The sequence below is a fragment of the Ciconia boyciana genome, chromosome 13 (assembly GCF_034638445.1).
Source record: "Ciconia boyciana chromosome 13, ASM3463844v1, whole genome shotgun sequence".
NCBI lineage: Eukaryota > Metazoa > Chordata > Aves > Ciconiiformes > Ciconiidae > Ciconia > Ciconia boyciana.
This window is the reverse complement of record NC_132946.1, coordinates 19,861,480-19,876,109: the sequence shown is the minus strand read 5'-3', so window position 1 is coordinate 19,876,109 and position 14,630 is coordinate 19,861,480. Positions and strand designations below refer to the sequence as shown.

The following is a 14,630-nucleotide window of genomic DNA, read 5'->3' as shown; positions in this document are numbered from 1 at the left end:
GTCTTGTATGTTGGGTAAGATAAGTAGTCACTGCCATAAATCTCTAGCCTGGAAAGAAGAGCCATGGAAGCAAGGGGGGTTTGTTTTTTCTGTTTTTCTTGTTATTGGGAGGAAGAGCAACGATTAACTATCTGTATGTGATACCCCAAATGCAAAATGTGTAGTGCATTTGAGATGGATTGCTGCTGTACTGCCAAGACTGAGCCAAGACTCCTCAATGCTTTGCACACTGGTTTGAACAGTGGAAGTCTTTGTGCAGATGTGGGTACTGGTTTTCTGTGCTGCAGCATGAAAAATAAGAAACACTAGGCAGAGAAGTGAAAAGAAGTTGATTCTTTTGTGCTAAAATGAGAATGTCCTGTAGTTTTCAAACTTTGAATCTCTCTGCTTGGAATTTAAAAACTGTTTTTGATCAGGTTCAGAACCTGATCAAACCTGATCAGAAAAACTGTTGTTTTTCTACACTTGGATCTAGTGTTTTCAGGGGAGTATGGGTAGCAGATTCCTGAAACAAAATACCACTGGTGCTATTGCAGTGCTTAAGCATCTCAGATAAACAGCAGCAGGAGCAGCAGTACAAGCTGTGTGTGCTGGAGGCCTGGTTATTCTGTGGTGCTTTGTGCTTATGGGCAACAGATGCAGTTGCTAGCTAAATCACATGTGTGCATTCATTAATAAATGCTATTGACATACTTGTTTTGGTAATAAATAAGGCAAAAAACACATTTGCATTGAGATGTTTTCAAGAAACTGAAATTTCATGAAGAATTAAAAATTGTTAGGGAAAAAAAATTCCATCCTGTTACTTTTCCTAAAATCCCACAGTCTCCTTCCTTTCTTCAGTTTCCTATAAGCCATGTTACATACCTTATTTTATACTAACAGCACCTCAGGCTTCTAGGAGTTACACATGTAAATCTTTTATACTCAAATGTGACATGTAATGAACATATCATATTCAATACAATTCCTTTACAGGATGATGGTTGATTAACACATTTCTGGCTAAGAATAGTACAGCTAAGCTCTGTGTAAGGCTGTTGGTTTTGAACAGTAATTTCTTTGTATTTTGATTTCAGCAGTTATGACTCTTTCTTGCACTGCTTCTCATAAACACCCCTAAATGGATTTTAGGTACATTATTTGAGCAATTTTAGGCTTGTGGTACCCTTAACTACTTATTGTCATGCTGTTCAGTGATTGGGGATTATTTTTCTAATAAGTATTTCTGTCACTTAGCAACCCTCGGTGTCTTCAAAAACCTTTTTTTTTTAGCTTCTAAGTAATTTTCTTATTCAGAATGGTAGTATAAATTACACATATAGCAGCGTTGATAGCATCACTAATAGAAGGTACTTGTGTCTGTAGCCCAAAATCATCAGTTTAGTATTTGGTTGCATAAAACTCCTTTGCAAAGTTTGGAATAAAAAAAAAAAAATCCTGGTATTTTTGTGCTCTCTTCTCAGGTGGTGGTGAAATACATTAAAATAGGTGCTAAACTATGTTTTCACCTTTTAATTTGATTTAACCCATCCAGGACTGTGAAGCATTAGATTGTCCATCTTCTCTTAAACACTGCTCCATGTTACTGCTGCCTGGTATTTTGTTTTGCTCGCTGTTGTTCTTAGCTTGGAAGAAACACCCCTGAGGTCTTACTCTCCACACTCCTTGTTTCAGGTTTCCTCGCACACTTGCCAGTCTGATGTGACTAATTCTACAGAAGCTTGTCAGAAGTCATCATTGTTTCAGTTTGCAGAGGTGAGTTTCTTTGAAAAGGGTTGTCTTCCCCAGTGTTTCCTTTTAAGAAGCATCTGATGTTCAGCTGAAAGAGACATCAAAAAACTTTAGCTAAAATTCATGCTTTCATTTGTTCCTTCTTTTTGGGTTTATGGTACTGGATCATTTATCAGCTAGATAGGTCAAACTTGAAGTGCAGGAGAGTGTGTTTAGGAACACAGTGGAAACCCTAGTGCAATAATGGAGCTGTGGTTTAAGCGGCAATTTAGAGACGTGTCATTCCTGCACTTAGTTTTTAACTAGAGTCTTAGTAACTGAAGTTTTAACATGTATATTTGGATGTTACATTATGTCCTTTATCTGTTGTGGCTGCTTTAGTTGCTGACTCCATCAAACATAACTGTAGTTCTGGAATTTCCAAAATTGTCTTCTATTCTGTAACCACCAAATAGCTCTATGCATCTATGCTTTAGTTTTGCAATGTACAGCATTTTTATCAACATATTTCCAGTAACTGCTAGAAGTGCAACTGTGGTGTTTGGTTTGTTTGTTGCCTGTTTGAAAGTATACACTATTTAATCGAAGTTTTAATGGATTTCAATGGCGTAAGTCACAAGAAAAGAATGAGGTTGCAAAGAATCCTGGCCCTCTGCAAGCATCACTTGCTTGTTTATATCCTTCCAATTTTTGAAATGGTCATAATCAAGTGACATATGAATATTTAGCTGTGTAAATATTGATTGTACAGGATGCTGGGTGGTGTTTGCATAAGTGCATATGGAAAGAAATTTTGTCATAGCAGGGGCTTCTTTTTATTGTTTTCACACCAGCCATGAATCTGACTCCTGTGTCTTTAATACTCATTGCTGTGTGCACCTTCATACTCCTCCCTAAACATCATCACTTACAGAACAGATACATTGCAATCCTAGAATGCAGAAAATGTGATTTGTTTGTTTGAACATCAACCCACAAGACCTTGAGTTCCCACTTAAGATCTGAGGCTTTCAAAATGCATTAGAAAGAAATTAAAGCACTGATCTTTTATTTCTGATTAAAGGTAATGGCCAGAGTGAAGTACCTAACCTGTGATGAGGCTCTTAAACAGCCTGCTGGCTTTTCTTGTTAGGAAGATGGAACGCCTGGTTTGCCAGCAATGAAAAGCAATACTTAGCAGCTTCTTAAAATTGGTTAATTCCGGTGTCACTTATGATACTTCTATGGTAATAATTCACCATCCCTCTTCCAGTATTTCTAAGATGCTTTTGCATACTTAAACTGTCAGTTATACTGTCAGTGGAGCAATGTAATACTTTATCTAGTTCCTCTTGATGATGGTCTGTTTCTTGAATTTCACTACTAAGTCCTTTAAAGAGTAAGACAAATACCAGCTCACAGAATTGTTTCCGTTCATTTTTTAGTGCCCAAGAAGGAAAGTGCCAGAGCCATGTGCTGGTAGGCAGGAACTGTGCTGTGTGCTGCAAGATACACTCTTGCTAAGGGCTTGTGACTGCTGGCTTTTCCATACCCATCGAAGAAGAACTTCAGTGGGTGCCAGGAAACAAGCTTATCTGCACCGCTAAAACATGCAGTTTAGAAGTAGCTCACTGATGACCAGTACTTAGAAATGCATATTAGCTGGTCTTCTTTTTCAAGGATGTTAAACAGACTGTAGTGAGGCTGCAACTAAACAGTGCATGGTAGGTCCGTGTGTCAATGGCAAAACAATTGGTCCTGTACCTAGGTCTAACATTAATCAGAAGTGTCATTTGCAACAGAAATAACTGACACAAGTTAAACAGTATAAAATGCAGTTCCCTTGGTGTCTGGGATGGATCCGGTATCTCTTCTTAAAGTACCTGCACATGTTGTGTCCCTGTCCACACTTACCTTCCATGCTAAGTAGCAATTTGTGCTCTATCAGCACCAGGATTCTGCAGTCTCAGGTCTTTCACTGAACTGTGAAATACAAGATAGTGTTAAGTTTTTGTTGCTAACCCTCTTTTGACATATCAGTGGGCAAATAAAAGCCCTTCAAAAAAGTCTTAGCCTGTTCTATTGATCCAAGGAAAGATTTTCCTTGTAAAAAATTATTCAAGATCACTCTTTCACAGATCACCCATTTACACGTCTCCTGGGAAGGCAGATACTGTGCATTGTACAGGTGTGCTGGGACTCCTCTGCATGTTCTTAGGTACCAGGGGTCTTTCTGTATGATGGATCAGAAATGTAGCATGTTGAAGTTTGATATTGAAACTGAAGAGTTAGGTAATACATGTTTTCCTGTACAAATAATTGTTTTCCTGACAGAACTCATAAAGCTCATTACATCCTGGAGTCTCGGGAGCTGTAAAACAAACTGAAGAGTCTGCATTGTTTCAGTTTTCTGAGGTATAATGGCTGAAATATGGTGGGGCAGGATGGGAGGAAGCAAGGAACCAGTAAGAGTTGTCACGGAATGGCTAAGCACCCTGTCTTATAAGGGATTCCCATCAGCAGATGTTTATGTTCATGACAGCACTGTGTTAAGAAAATCATGAGGGGGATAACCAGCAATTGGACGAGATGCTGGCCAGTTCAGCCAGCTGTAGTATGCACAAAAGATACTGGGCTTGTGAACATTGCCTGGCCTTCCATACCAAAGGACCACTGCAAACGTTTTTTTCCAAATGGCCTTTTAATTTACATCTAGAAAAACAACAAATAAAAGACATTCTGAAATGACACTACACACTGCCTAAGGAAGGGGCTGCAGCAGTAAAAAATGGCAAGTGCTCTAGAGGCAGGAATCCTTTGAAAAATAAACTTGCAGGTCAGAGGAAGCTTATCACAACAGCTACAAGGCTATGTAGCAGCATCGTTAGGTGGTGACTTATAAAGCCTATAAATTACCCTTAAGAATGTAAGTTCTCCTTTCTCCATGTATTGAAAATTTGGAGTTCATCAAGAATGCTTTTAAGAATTTCTTCTCCCATGTGTTTAATGTGCCTCTATGAATTGATTTTCCACACCTATACTCTCTTGCCCATCTGGGGGAGTCTGGTGCTGCTTACAGAATCAGTTATCCTAAATGTATAGTCTGGGTGTGTTTGAGAGGACTGGGATTGGACCTGGTGCTATCGTGGAGGAGCACAACGAGATGAGAAGATACCCAGTTCGTCATTCCGTGTAGTTACAGAGGTTTGACTACATACGACATGCTTCCTTCTGTAAATGTTAAGCTAATTGTGTACTGTGTGTTTTTAGCTTGGCTAGGATGGGCCTTGATGTATTTCTTAGGACATTCAATTAAGAAAAAAACAATTTACTGATTCAGGCACCATAAAATACCTGAATACAAATACCCCTCTAAAAGATACAATAGAGTTAATATCTCTAATCATTAAGATGTTTGCATATATGCCATCTTTTTTTAAAGTTACAAGTTAAATTGGGAAGTTCTTTTGAGAAAATCAGTGGAATTGAGCAGGATGAAGCCATGTGCTGAAGCCAGCCTTTTAAAGCCAGTAAAAGACATCAGCTGGAGAACATTTCCTGTGAATTTTATTGCAAAGTCTTGCACGAGTGAATTTGCTAACTTAGTTTCAAAAATCTTAGCCATCTTACATTTTAATTAAACAGCAATTTTAGGTATCTGCAGAGTTGAACAGCGTATGAATTGCCTTTACTACAGCATTTTCAAATAGTCTTTTAAAACCTGACTTAGCCATACTTTCAAAATTTCAAAGAAAATAAAACCAGTTCCTCTCCTAAATGAACACACAACAAAACAACAAACGCGGAAATTGTCATACAAATGTGGCAGTGCATTGAGTTGCATACCACTACACTGAGCCAGCTCATTTGGCACATTGGAGTGCATGTATGAATCATCAAATGTTAGGTAGAAGAAGTGCTGAGAAAGTTAATGAGAAACCGGAGAGGACATTTAAAGTCAGGGTTAATGCGGGTTTTTTTGTAAAACATATTAACATGTGTGTGCAGTCTGGAGGGGGTTGTGTTCTTTAGTTGTTTTTTCAGTGTCTGGAAATAAGGGGCAGAAACCAGGAAGACTGCACCTTGATTTCATTTAGGTTGCTCCAGGGGAAAGTACTGAGAATGCTACAGAACCTCTTAAAGCTTTCTCCACCCCCCGCTATTAAAGCTGCCTCTGCTCTTTCAAATAGAAGGGCTTTCATTTGTGCAGTGTGTCTTTGTCAAGTTTGGCAAAAATCCCATTCCTTGCTGTGCCACTTCTTACTGGGTCCTGTCTATATGAATGCATTACTGCATTTATATGTCCTGCCTTCGGCTGGGATAGAGTTAATTTTCTTCCTAGTAGCTGGCATAGTGCTGTGTTTTGGATGTAGGATGAGAATAGTGCTGATAGCACACTGATGTTTTAGTTGTTGCTAAGTAATGTTTGCACTAGTCAAGGACTTTTCAGCTTCCCATGCTTTGCCAGGTGCACAAGAAGCTGGGAGGGGGCACGGCCAAAATAGTTGATCCAAACTGGCCAAAGGGCTATTCCATACCATATGACATCATGCTCAGTATATAAACTCGGGGGAGCTGGCCTGAAAAAAAAAAAAACAGGTCTGAAAAAAAAAATATTATGAGAAATTAGTATACCCAGTTATATTAGTGTTATAGAAGAAATTTGATTTAACTATATTCTTCTCTCTGAATAGTCTTGTTTAGCATTAGTAGCTTTAACACTAGGGGCTAAAGTAGTTGAAGCCTTAGGCCGTGAGAGCTGACCAAGAGTACTTTTTGATAAAATTAATGCTGCTAACACAGAACTAGCTGAATCCGGCAGATGCAAGCAGAATGAAGAAGGTAAGGACCAAGGAAACAATTCCAAGAGAATGAGGTAACTTCAGAAGAAGGCCAGCCCAGTGACAAAGAAAATCAATAAGAAATCAAGACACCACTGACCAGAATTAAGTGATTGGACTTGGGGATCAGCTGATGGGTGGTACGGGTATAACTGGGGGGCGTGATCCCCCTGGTACGCCCCCCGGGCGCAATCCCCCCTCCAGAGAGGGACCAGGTAGGGGTCCCCTCTCCAGAGGCACCCAGCTCAAGGTGTAACCTGAGAACTAATAAAAGAGGAATTGGAAACCTACACTGAGACTTTGCATAATCAGCAGGATCCTAGGGTCAGACCCTGTCATGGTGGCCGGCATGCATAAATCCATAACAGTACACAATTAGTTGGGAGGGGACATAGCTGGAACAGCTGAACCAAATGACCAAAGGGATATTCCATACCATATGACATTGTGCTCAGCAATAAAACTGGGGAATGGAGGTTCACAGGGGAGTGGAGGTTGGCAACAATCTTGTGTTGTAGCTGTCAAGACAGTGAATGGTGGCATCTAAGACACCTCCTCACACTCTCTAAATCATAGAATCACAGAATGGGTTGGGTTGGAAAGGACCTTTAAAGATCATCTACTTCCAACCCCCCTGCCATGCGCAAGGACATCTTCCACTAGATCAGGTTGATCCGTCCAACCTGACCTTGAACACTTCCAATGATAGGGCATCCACAACTTCACTGGGCAACCTGTTCCAGTGTCTCACCACCCTCACAGTAAAGAATTTCTTCCTTATATCTAATCTGGATCCACCCTCTGTCAGTTGGTGTCTTCAATATGAGGCTTCCTAGATACATAGCTTCCTTCATGCACACACACTATAAGGCCATATCTTACTTTTGGGTACTTATACAGAGCCTGCGGTGGATATTGGTGATCTGGTCTGATGAGAACTACTAAGAGGGATCCTTCCTCACCTGGAGAGACAGGCCATCTCTTGTCTGCAGCTGGAGGCAGTTTCTGCCTGGATCCCCTTCATTTCATGCTCCAGCTGCTTTACCTTTTTCTGGTCTGTTGAACTTCAGCCACAGCAGCTCCTGCGCAGGGCCTGCCAGTATCCCCCCTCCCCCACCAGCAGCATGGAACTGCGGTAGCGATTCGAGGCCCCTGGGTGGCAGCAGTGAGCGATCCAGGGCCACCGCGCATGCGCTCCCCGGCCACTGCAGTAGCGCCGTTTCTTTGCCGAGACGCTGCGGCGCGCATGCGCGGCACCCAACTTGCAACACCGAGCTTAGGTCACCAAGCGGCAGCAGTGAGCGAGAGCGCGCCACCGCGCATGCGCAGCCCTGACCGGCAGGAACCACTTTCGCTCGGGGCGACAGCAGCCAGAGCGGCGAGCCCACCGCGCACGTGCGGCAGGCGACCGCAGTGCTGCCTCTCACTCCCCTGGCGAGGCTGTGTCACTGCGCGTGCGCCTTCGGTGCGCTGCAGTACCGCGTTGCCGCAGCATGAGCCCCGCAGAAAACGCCACGAAGCTGGCGGGAACTGCAACTCCCGGCATGCGGCTGGGACCGCGGCTGTAGGAACGGCTACGCAGCCCCACATGCGCCGGGACAACGACGGCCGACCGCCAGCCCGGCGCCGGAAGACTACAGCTCCCGGCATGCCCCAGCCTCGTCCGAGGCGTGGCCCTGCGGGGACGCCGTACCCCTCGGCACTGCCCCCGCCTGACCTGGGAGTCCGGAGCCCGGCCCCGCGGCCGCCTCGCTTCGGGTCTGTTGCGTCGCGGCCCTCTCGCACCCTTAGCACGGCCCCGACCGCCACCGCCGCTCCCCCGAGCCTTTCCCTGGGACCCGCAGTTCGCACGGCCTCCCGCCGAACCCCAGAGTCCCCGGTGTGCCCCCGCCGCCCGGGCAGTCCCGCACGCCCGGCAGGCGGCCCCCGGCCCCGGGATGTATCTCCCTGGGCCCCGTCCCGACACTCCCCTGCTCCCACCGTTTAGTGCCACGGCGCCGGAGCTTTCACGGTCCAGGGCATGCCCGGCCCCGCTCACCTTTTCCACAGGCCCAGGCAATGTTCGGCGACAGCTCCACCGACCCAGACTGGCCCTGCTGCCCCAGTCCCCTTTCACAGAGGTGAAAAGGGGTCCCTACCATCACTCTCCCTGGCCACACCTGGGGCTCCTCCAGCCCTGGCCCACAGCTGCAGCCCATCAGCAACACGGGGCCATCACCTGACACCCACCCCCCTAATATGTAACCTGCTCCCCTGGACACTATCACAGCCACTGACCAAGTGCAAAGGGATTGCAGGCACAGCCACAAGTACAAAGAAAAGAGCAATCACTTATTTTTCAATGCACATAGGTCATGGGACTGAATCTGCTCTAGGGCTCTGTGCCTGTACGCTCCCCCTTCCCCAGGGACACCCATTACTGGAGCAGCATTCATCAGGCTGGTGAGGAATGGTCGGCTTCTGCAGGGATGGGTTGCAGGGCAGCAATGACAGAATAAATAATAGGGCTGGGGAGCAGGACAGAGAGGAAAAAAGGGACAGCCAGCTGGACAGAGGAATATAGCAAGAAACAATGGGACAGACAGCAAGACAGAGAAAAAAAGAGGTATGGAGCAGGACAAAAATACACATGGAAAAGAGGGACAGGGAGCAGGAGGACAGATAGGGAAAGAAAAAAACAGGGATAGGGAGGAGGACAGAGGGACAGAGAGGCAAAGAGAGGGATGAGGAGCAGGACAGTGGGGTAGTGACACAGAGGAACAGGGAGCAGCACACAAGAATACAGAGAAAAAGGTACAGGGAAGTGGAATGGCAGAAAGGGACAGAGAGATGGAGAAAGAAAAAAGGAAGAGGAAGGAGGACAGAGGGATAGAGAGAAAAAGAGTGGGACAGGGAGCAGGGCAGAGAGCTGGAGAAAAAACTACTGATGGGGAGCAGAAGACAGGGATCAGGCAAGTAAGATGAATGGGAAGCAGGGCAGTGGGATGCAAAAAGAAAAATGGCGATAGGCAACAGGACAGATAGCAAAAAAGAAGGACAGGGGGATTAACAGAGAAAGACGGACAGGGAGCAGGACAGAGGGATGCAGAAAAAAATACTGATGGGGAGAAGGACAGAGGGATAGAGAGAAGAAGGAGAGGAAGAAAGAAGGAAGGATAGAGAAAGAGGGAGAGAGCAGGACATACAGACAGAGAAAAAGAAGGGCAGGGACTGAGAAAAGGGAGGGATGCAAATCAAGATAAAGAGATGGAGAAGATAAAAGCAGTGATGGGCTGCAGGACAGACAAGGAGGAAAGGAAAAATAGGGATGGGGAGCAGGACAGAAGAACAGAAGAAAATGGGGACAGCCAGTTGGACAGGGATATAGCGAGAATTGAAAATCAGTAGCACTGGGAGCAGGACACAGTGACAGAGGGGAAAAAAAGCAGAGGGAGCAGGACAGAAAGACTGAGAGAAAAAGAGGGACAGGGACCATGACAGAGGGACTGACAGAAAAAGACAGGGACAGGGAGGAGAACAGAGAGATGGAGCACAGGACAGAGGGACAGAGGGGAAAACATGAATGGGAAGAAGGACAGGGGATATAGAAAGATAAAATAGTGACAGTGTACAGGACAGAGGGATAGAGACAGAGAAAGAACAACAGGAAGAAGGACAGAGCAATGGAGAGAGAAAGACTGGGACAGAGAGTGGGAAATGCAGACAGGGAGAGAAGAATAAGTACAGGGAACAAGTCAGAGGGATAGAGGGGAAAAAAAAGAGAGGGATGCAGATCAGGACAAAGGGATGGAGAAATAAAAAAAAGCCATGGCCTGCAGGACAGAGATGGAGCAAGAAGAAATAGGGACAGGGAGCAGGACAGAGTCACACAGAAAAAAGGGAGAGGGAGCAGGACACAAATGGAGAAAGAAGAAACAGGGACAGGGAGCGGGACAGAGGGATAGCAAGAAAAAGTGAGGGACATGCAGCAGCACACTGGGATAAGAGAGAGAGAGAGGGACAGGAAGCAGGACAGAGATGGAGAAAAAAATAGTGGGCAGAGGACAGATGGAGCATGACAAAATAGGGGTGGGGAGCAGGACAGAGGGAGAGAGACAAGGAGAATGACAGGGACAGAGAAAGAAAGGGAGCAGAGGGGAGAGGCAGAGAGAAAAAGGGCAGGAAGAACAGTGACAAAAAAGGGACACACAGCAGGACAGAGGAATAGGCAACAAAATAGAGGGAGAACGACAAAGGAACAGAAAGGGAAAGAGGCGCATGGAGCAAGACGGGGTAGAATAAGAAAAAGGGACAGGGAGCAGGACAGGGATGCAGAAAGAAGGGCAGAGTGACAGAGGAAAATAAGGGACAGAGCAAGACAGATGGAGAAAGAAAGCACTGTGATGGGGAGCAGGACAGAGAGATAAAGAAGCAAAAAATAGTGATGGGCTTCAGGACAGATGGAGAAAGAAAAGATATGGATGGGGAGCAGGACTGAGAGAAAGAGGGACAAGGAGCACAACAGAGAGATTAAAAAATACTGATGGGGAACAGGACAGAGGAATAGAGCAAGAAAGAGAGGGACAGGCAGAAGGACAGAGGGATAGAAAAAGGGACAGGGAATGGGACATACAGACAGAAAAGTAGATAAAACAAGGATCAGGACAAGACACTGGAAAAAAGGAATGCTGATCAGGACAAAGAGAAAACAGCATTTGGCTGCAGGACAGAGATGGAGGAAGAAAAAAAACTATGGGGAGCAGGACAGAGCAACAGAAGGAAAAAGGGACAGCCAGCTGGGCAGAGATATTATAGACAGGATGACAGGACAAGGAGCTGGGCAGGGAGATAGAGAAAAAATAGGGACACGAAGGTGGACAGAGTGACAGTACCAGGACAGAGAGATGGAAAAAGAAAAAACAGTGATGGGCAGCAGGACAGAGGGCAAGAGAAGGAAAAAGAAGGACAGAGGGTTAAACAAAAAAGTTGAGGGACAGAATGCCAGAAAATGGGATACAGAGAAAAAGAGACATGGAGCAGGACACTGGGAGAGAGAGAGAAATAGAGGGACAGGGAGAACAACAGAGGATTAGAGAAAGAAAGGACAGGGAACAGCACAGGGATAGAGACAGAAATAGAGGGATCACAGAATCATATAGGTTGGAAAAGACCTTTAAGATCATTGAGCCCAACCGTAAACCTAACACTACCAAGACCACCACTATACCACATCCCTGAGCACCTCATCCAAACATCTTTTAAATACCTCCAGGGATGACGACTCAACCACTTCCCTGGGCAGCCTGTTCCAATGCTTGATAACCCTTTCAGTGAAGTAAAATTTCCTAATATCCAGTCTAAACCTCCCCTGGCGCAACTTGAGGCCATTTCCTCTCATCCTATCACTTGTTACTTGGGAGAAGAGACCGACCCCCACCTCACTACAGCCTCCTTTCAGGTAGCTGTAGAGAGTGATAAGGTCTCCCCTCAGCCTCCTTTTCTCCAGGCTAAACAACCCCAGGTCCCTTAGCCTCTCCTCATAAGACTTATGCTCGAGACCCTTCACCAGCTTCATTGCCCTTCTCTGGACACGCTCCAGCCCCTCAATGTCTCTCTTGTAGTGAGGGGCCCAACACTGAACACGGTATTCGAGGTGCGGCCGAGGAGCAGATATGGGAGCAGATGAGGAGCAGAACAGAGGGATAGAGAGAAAAAAGGAGGGACAGGGAGCAGGTCAGAGGGATGAGGAAAGCAAAAAACAGTGATGAGGAGCAAGACAGAGAGATGGAGCAAGAGAAGCTAGGGATGGAGAGAAGGACAGAGAGAGCAACAGGGACCCAGGACTGAGGGATAGAGAAAGAGAGGGAATGGGAGCAGAATGCAGAATAGAGTGAAGAACAGTGGTACAAGGAAGTGGAAAAAATTACAGAGAGGGAAAGAGAGGGTTGGGAAGTCAGACAGAGGGACAGGGAGCCAGGCAGATGGATGGATAGGCAAAGAGAGATGGAGGGGCAAAGAACAGCACAATAGATGAGGCAGGGACAGACGGAGAGGAGGGCAAGGATCTGGAGGTGTGGGGGGATGCAGAATGGGTCAGGAAGGGACTGGGACACAGAAGATGGGGACACGGTCCCAGGGGCCTGGGACTTACTGCAGCTCCTGCTTTTGGTGCCACTCAGAGAATTTACAATTCAGATGCTTCTCCCTCCCTCTCTCTTTCTCTCCTGTAGCTCTGGCTGCATGACTGTCATCCATCTACAAGAATACCTTGGTGTCTTAAAGCTCTTAAAATACAAGGCATTATAAATACATAGTGTGACCCACACAATACATAGACATACTGTACTTTTGGTTACACATACAGAGCCTGTGTAATATGTTGCTGATCTGGTCTGCTGAGCATAAGGATGGGGAGCCAAAGAGAAATAGAGAGAAAAAGAGGGACAAGGAGCAGGAAAAAGGAAGGAGAGGGACAGGGAGACAGTGAGATGGAGAAAGAAACATAAGGATGGGGAACAGGACAGCGGAATGGAGAAGAAGAGGAGCAGGGAACTGGACCAAGCCCTGGGGCTACTCTGGAGCACACGCTCCAGGAACTCCACAGCTGTGTCCTGGGGATCACCACCCTCTTACCTACTATGTCAGGGAAATGGCACCCTGCCACCCCTGCCACCCTGCACAGGCGCCAGGGAAAGGTGCCTCCCTGCAGAGGCTGAGAGCCCAGACAGTGAGGGGGCAGGAGAGAGGGCAGGCAAGAGACTGGGACGGGGCTCAGGGCAGGCACACCAGCAGCACAGGGTGCCCAGCAGATGAAGCCAGGCCTGGTCCTAAGGGGCCACGGTGGCCAGCACATGTGGCAAGTCCCTGCCCCTGGGCCCTACCAAACATGCCTGGCAGCACGGAGCTGGGAACAGAGGACGTTTTATTTAGAGTTCACCCTGCGGGCTCAGGGAGACCGTCCTGCAGAGACTTCAGGGTTCATCAGGGACCTCTGTCAGGAGGGCAGCAGCACCTCGCTGACCAAGGTCAGGGTCTGTCCCTGTTGGCATGCCAGGCAGGCATAGCGCTGCACCAGTCACACCCACAGCCGCACGCAGTAGAAGAGCTCAGGGTCGTGCTGTGAGCCATGGAGCACCGCAGCACCTGGCACCAAGCTGACAGCCAGCTCCAGGCAGGCAGAGAGCAGGCAGAGGGTCCTGGGAGACAGCACCAGGAAAACCCACCCCCATCAATTCCCATCTGCAAAGCCCACAGCTGGCCAGCAGCAGCCCATCTGGAGCAGGCATCCAGCCCATCCCACCCATCACAGGAGCCCAGGCACAGGCCCTGGGGTGCAGGGGACCCGAGGGGACAGTTGCTCCAGCCAGAAAGTGACGCTGCATCTCCTCACCGGCGCATCCCTCTCCTGTGGTACAACAGAGAGTGGAGACATGTCTTGGGTCTGGACCACCAGCGATGACTCCAGGATGGGGGCTCTGTGTGGGACTGCACGATGTCCCTCTGCCTCCACCCTGCACAGGCCTTGGCCAGGTGCTGTGTGGACCCCTCTTGCTGGTGAGACCCTGCCAGCTGGGGCAGGGTTGGCATGGGCTCGCCCCCTTACCAGCCATGCTTCTATGACTTCTGGCAGCACAGGCACCTCAGCCTCCTGCTCCACCTCAGCCTGCTGCTTTGTCTGCAGCTTACTGCAGGCAAAAGAGCTTGGCTGGGTGAGTACAGACCTCCATTGTACCTCCCCTGGGGCCAGGACAGGGGTTTCCTGTCATACCTCATGCTGCACAGACCCCCGCACCCCCCTCCCCTGTAGCACCATCGCTCTGGGTGCTGCAGCGGCCCCCAGCACACCACAGTGGACACAGGGAGCAGGGAGGGAAGAGGAATAGTCATGAGGGTGCCCAGGTGCCCCCCGGGAGACGGGCTGCGGCTGGGGGCAGCCCTGCCATGACCCTGTGGCTTGCTGCTGTGCCCAGGTGGCCTGAAATATGTATATGTGTGTCCCCGAGGATCTGGTGCCTCCCAGGGTTCCTTCAGGGTCATCCAGTCTCTGCCTAGTGCTCAAGACCCCCGCGGGGGGAGCTGCTGGGGGGGCTCCAGCCG

General features: G+C 47.5%; 1 protein-coding gene across 2 annotated transcripts in view; it reads right to left on the bottom strand.

Annotated features, from left to right (window-relative positions):
- Positions 1–678: 678 nt before the first annotated feature.
- ROGDI (rogdi atypical leucine zipper) overlaps positions 679–14,630 on the bottom strand; it is a 74,057-nt gene continuing 60,105 nt past the window's right edge. Inside the window, exons 10-11 of one of the 2 annotated variants that reach the window (XM_072878485.1) lie at positions 3,628–3,696; positions 679–1,822 (exon numbers count right to left, since the gene is read on the bottom strand). In XM_072878485.1, the coding sequence (XP_072734586.1) occupies positions 3,636–3,696 (61 nt within the window). In that variant the 3' untranslated portion in view covers positions 679–1,822; positions 3,628–3,635. The remainder of the gene's footprint in view (positions 1,823–3,627; positions 3,697–14,630) is intronic. The other variant, XR_012045014.1, reaches the window with a different exon arrangement.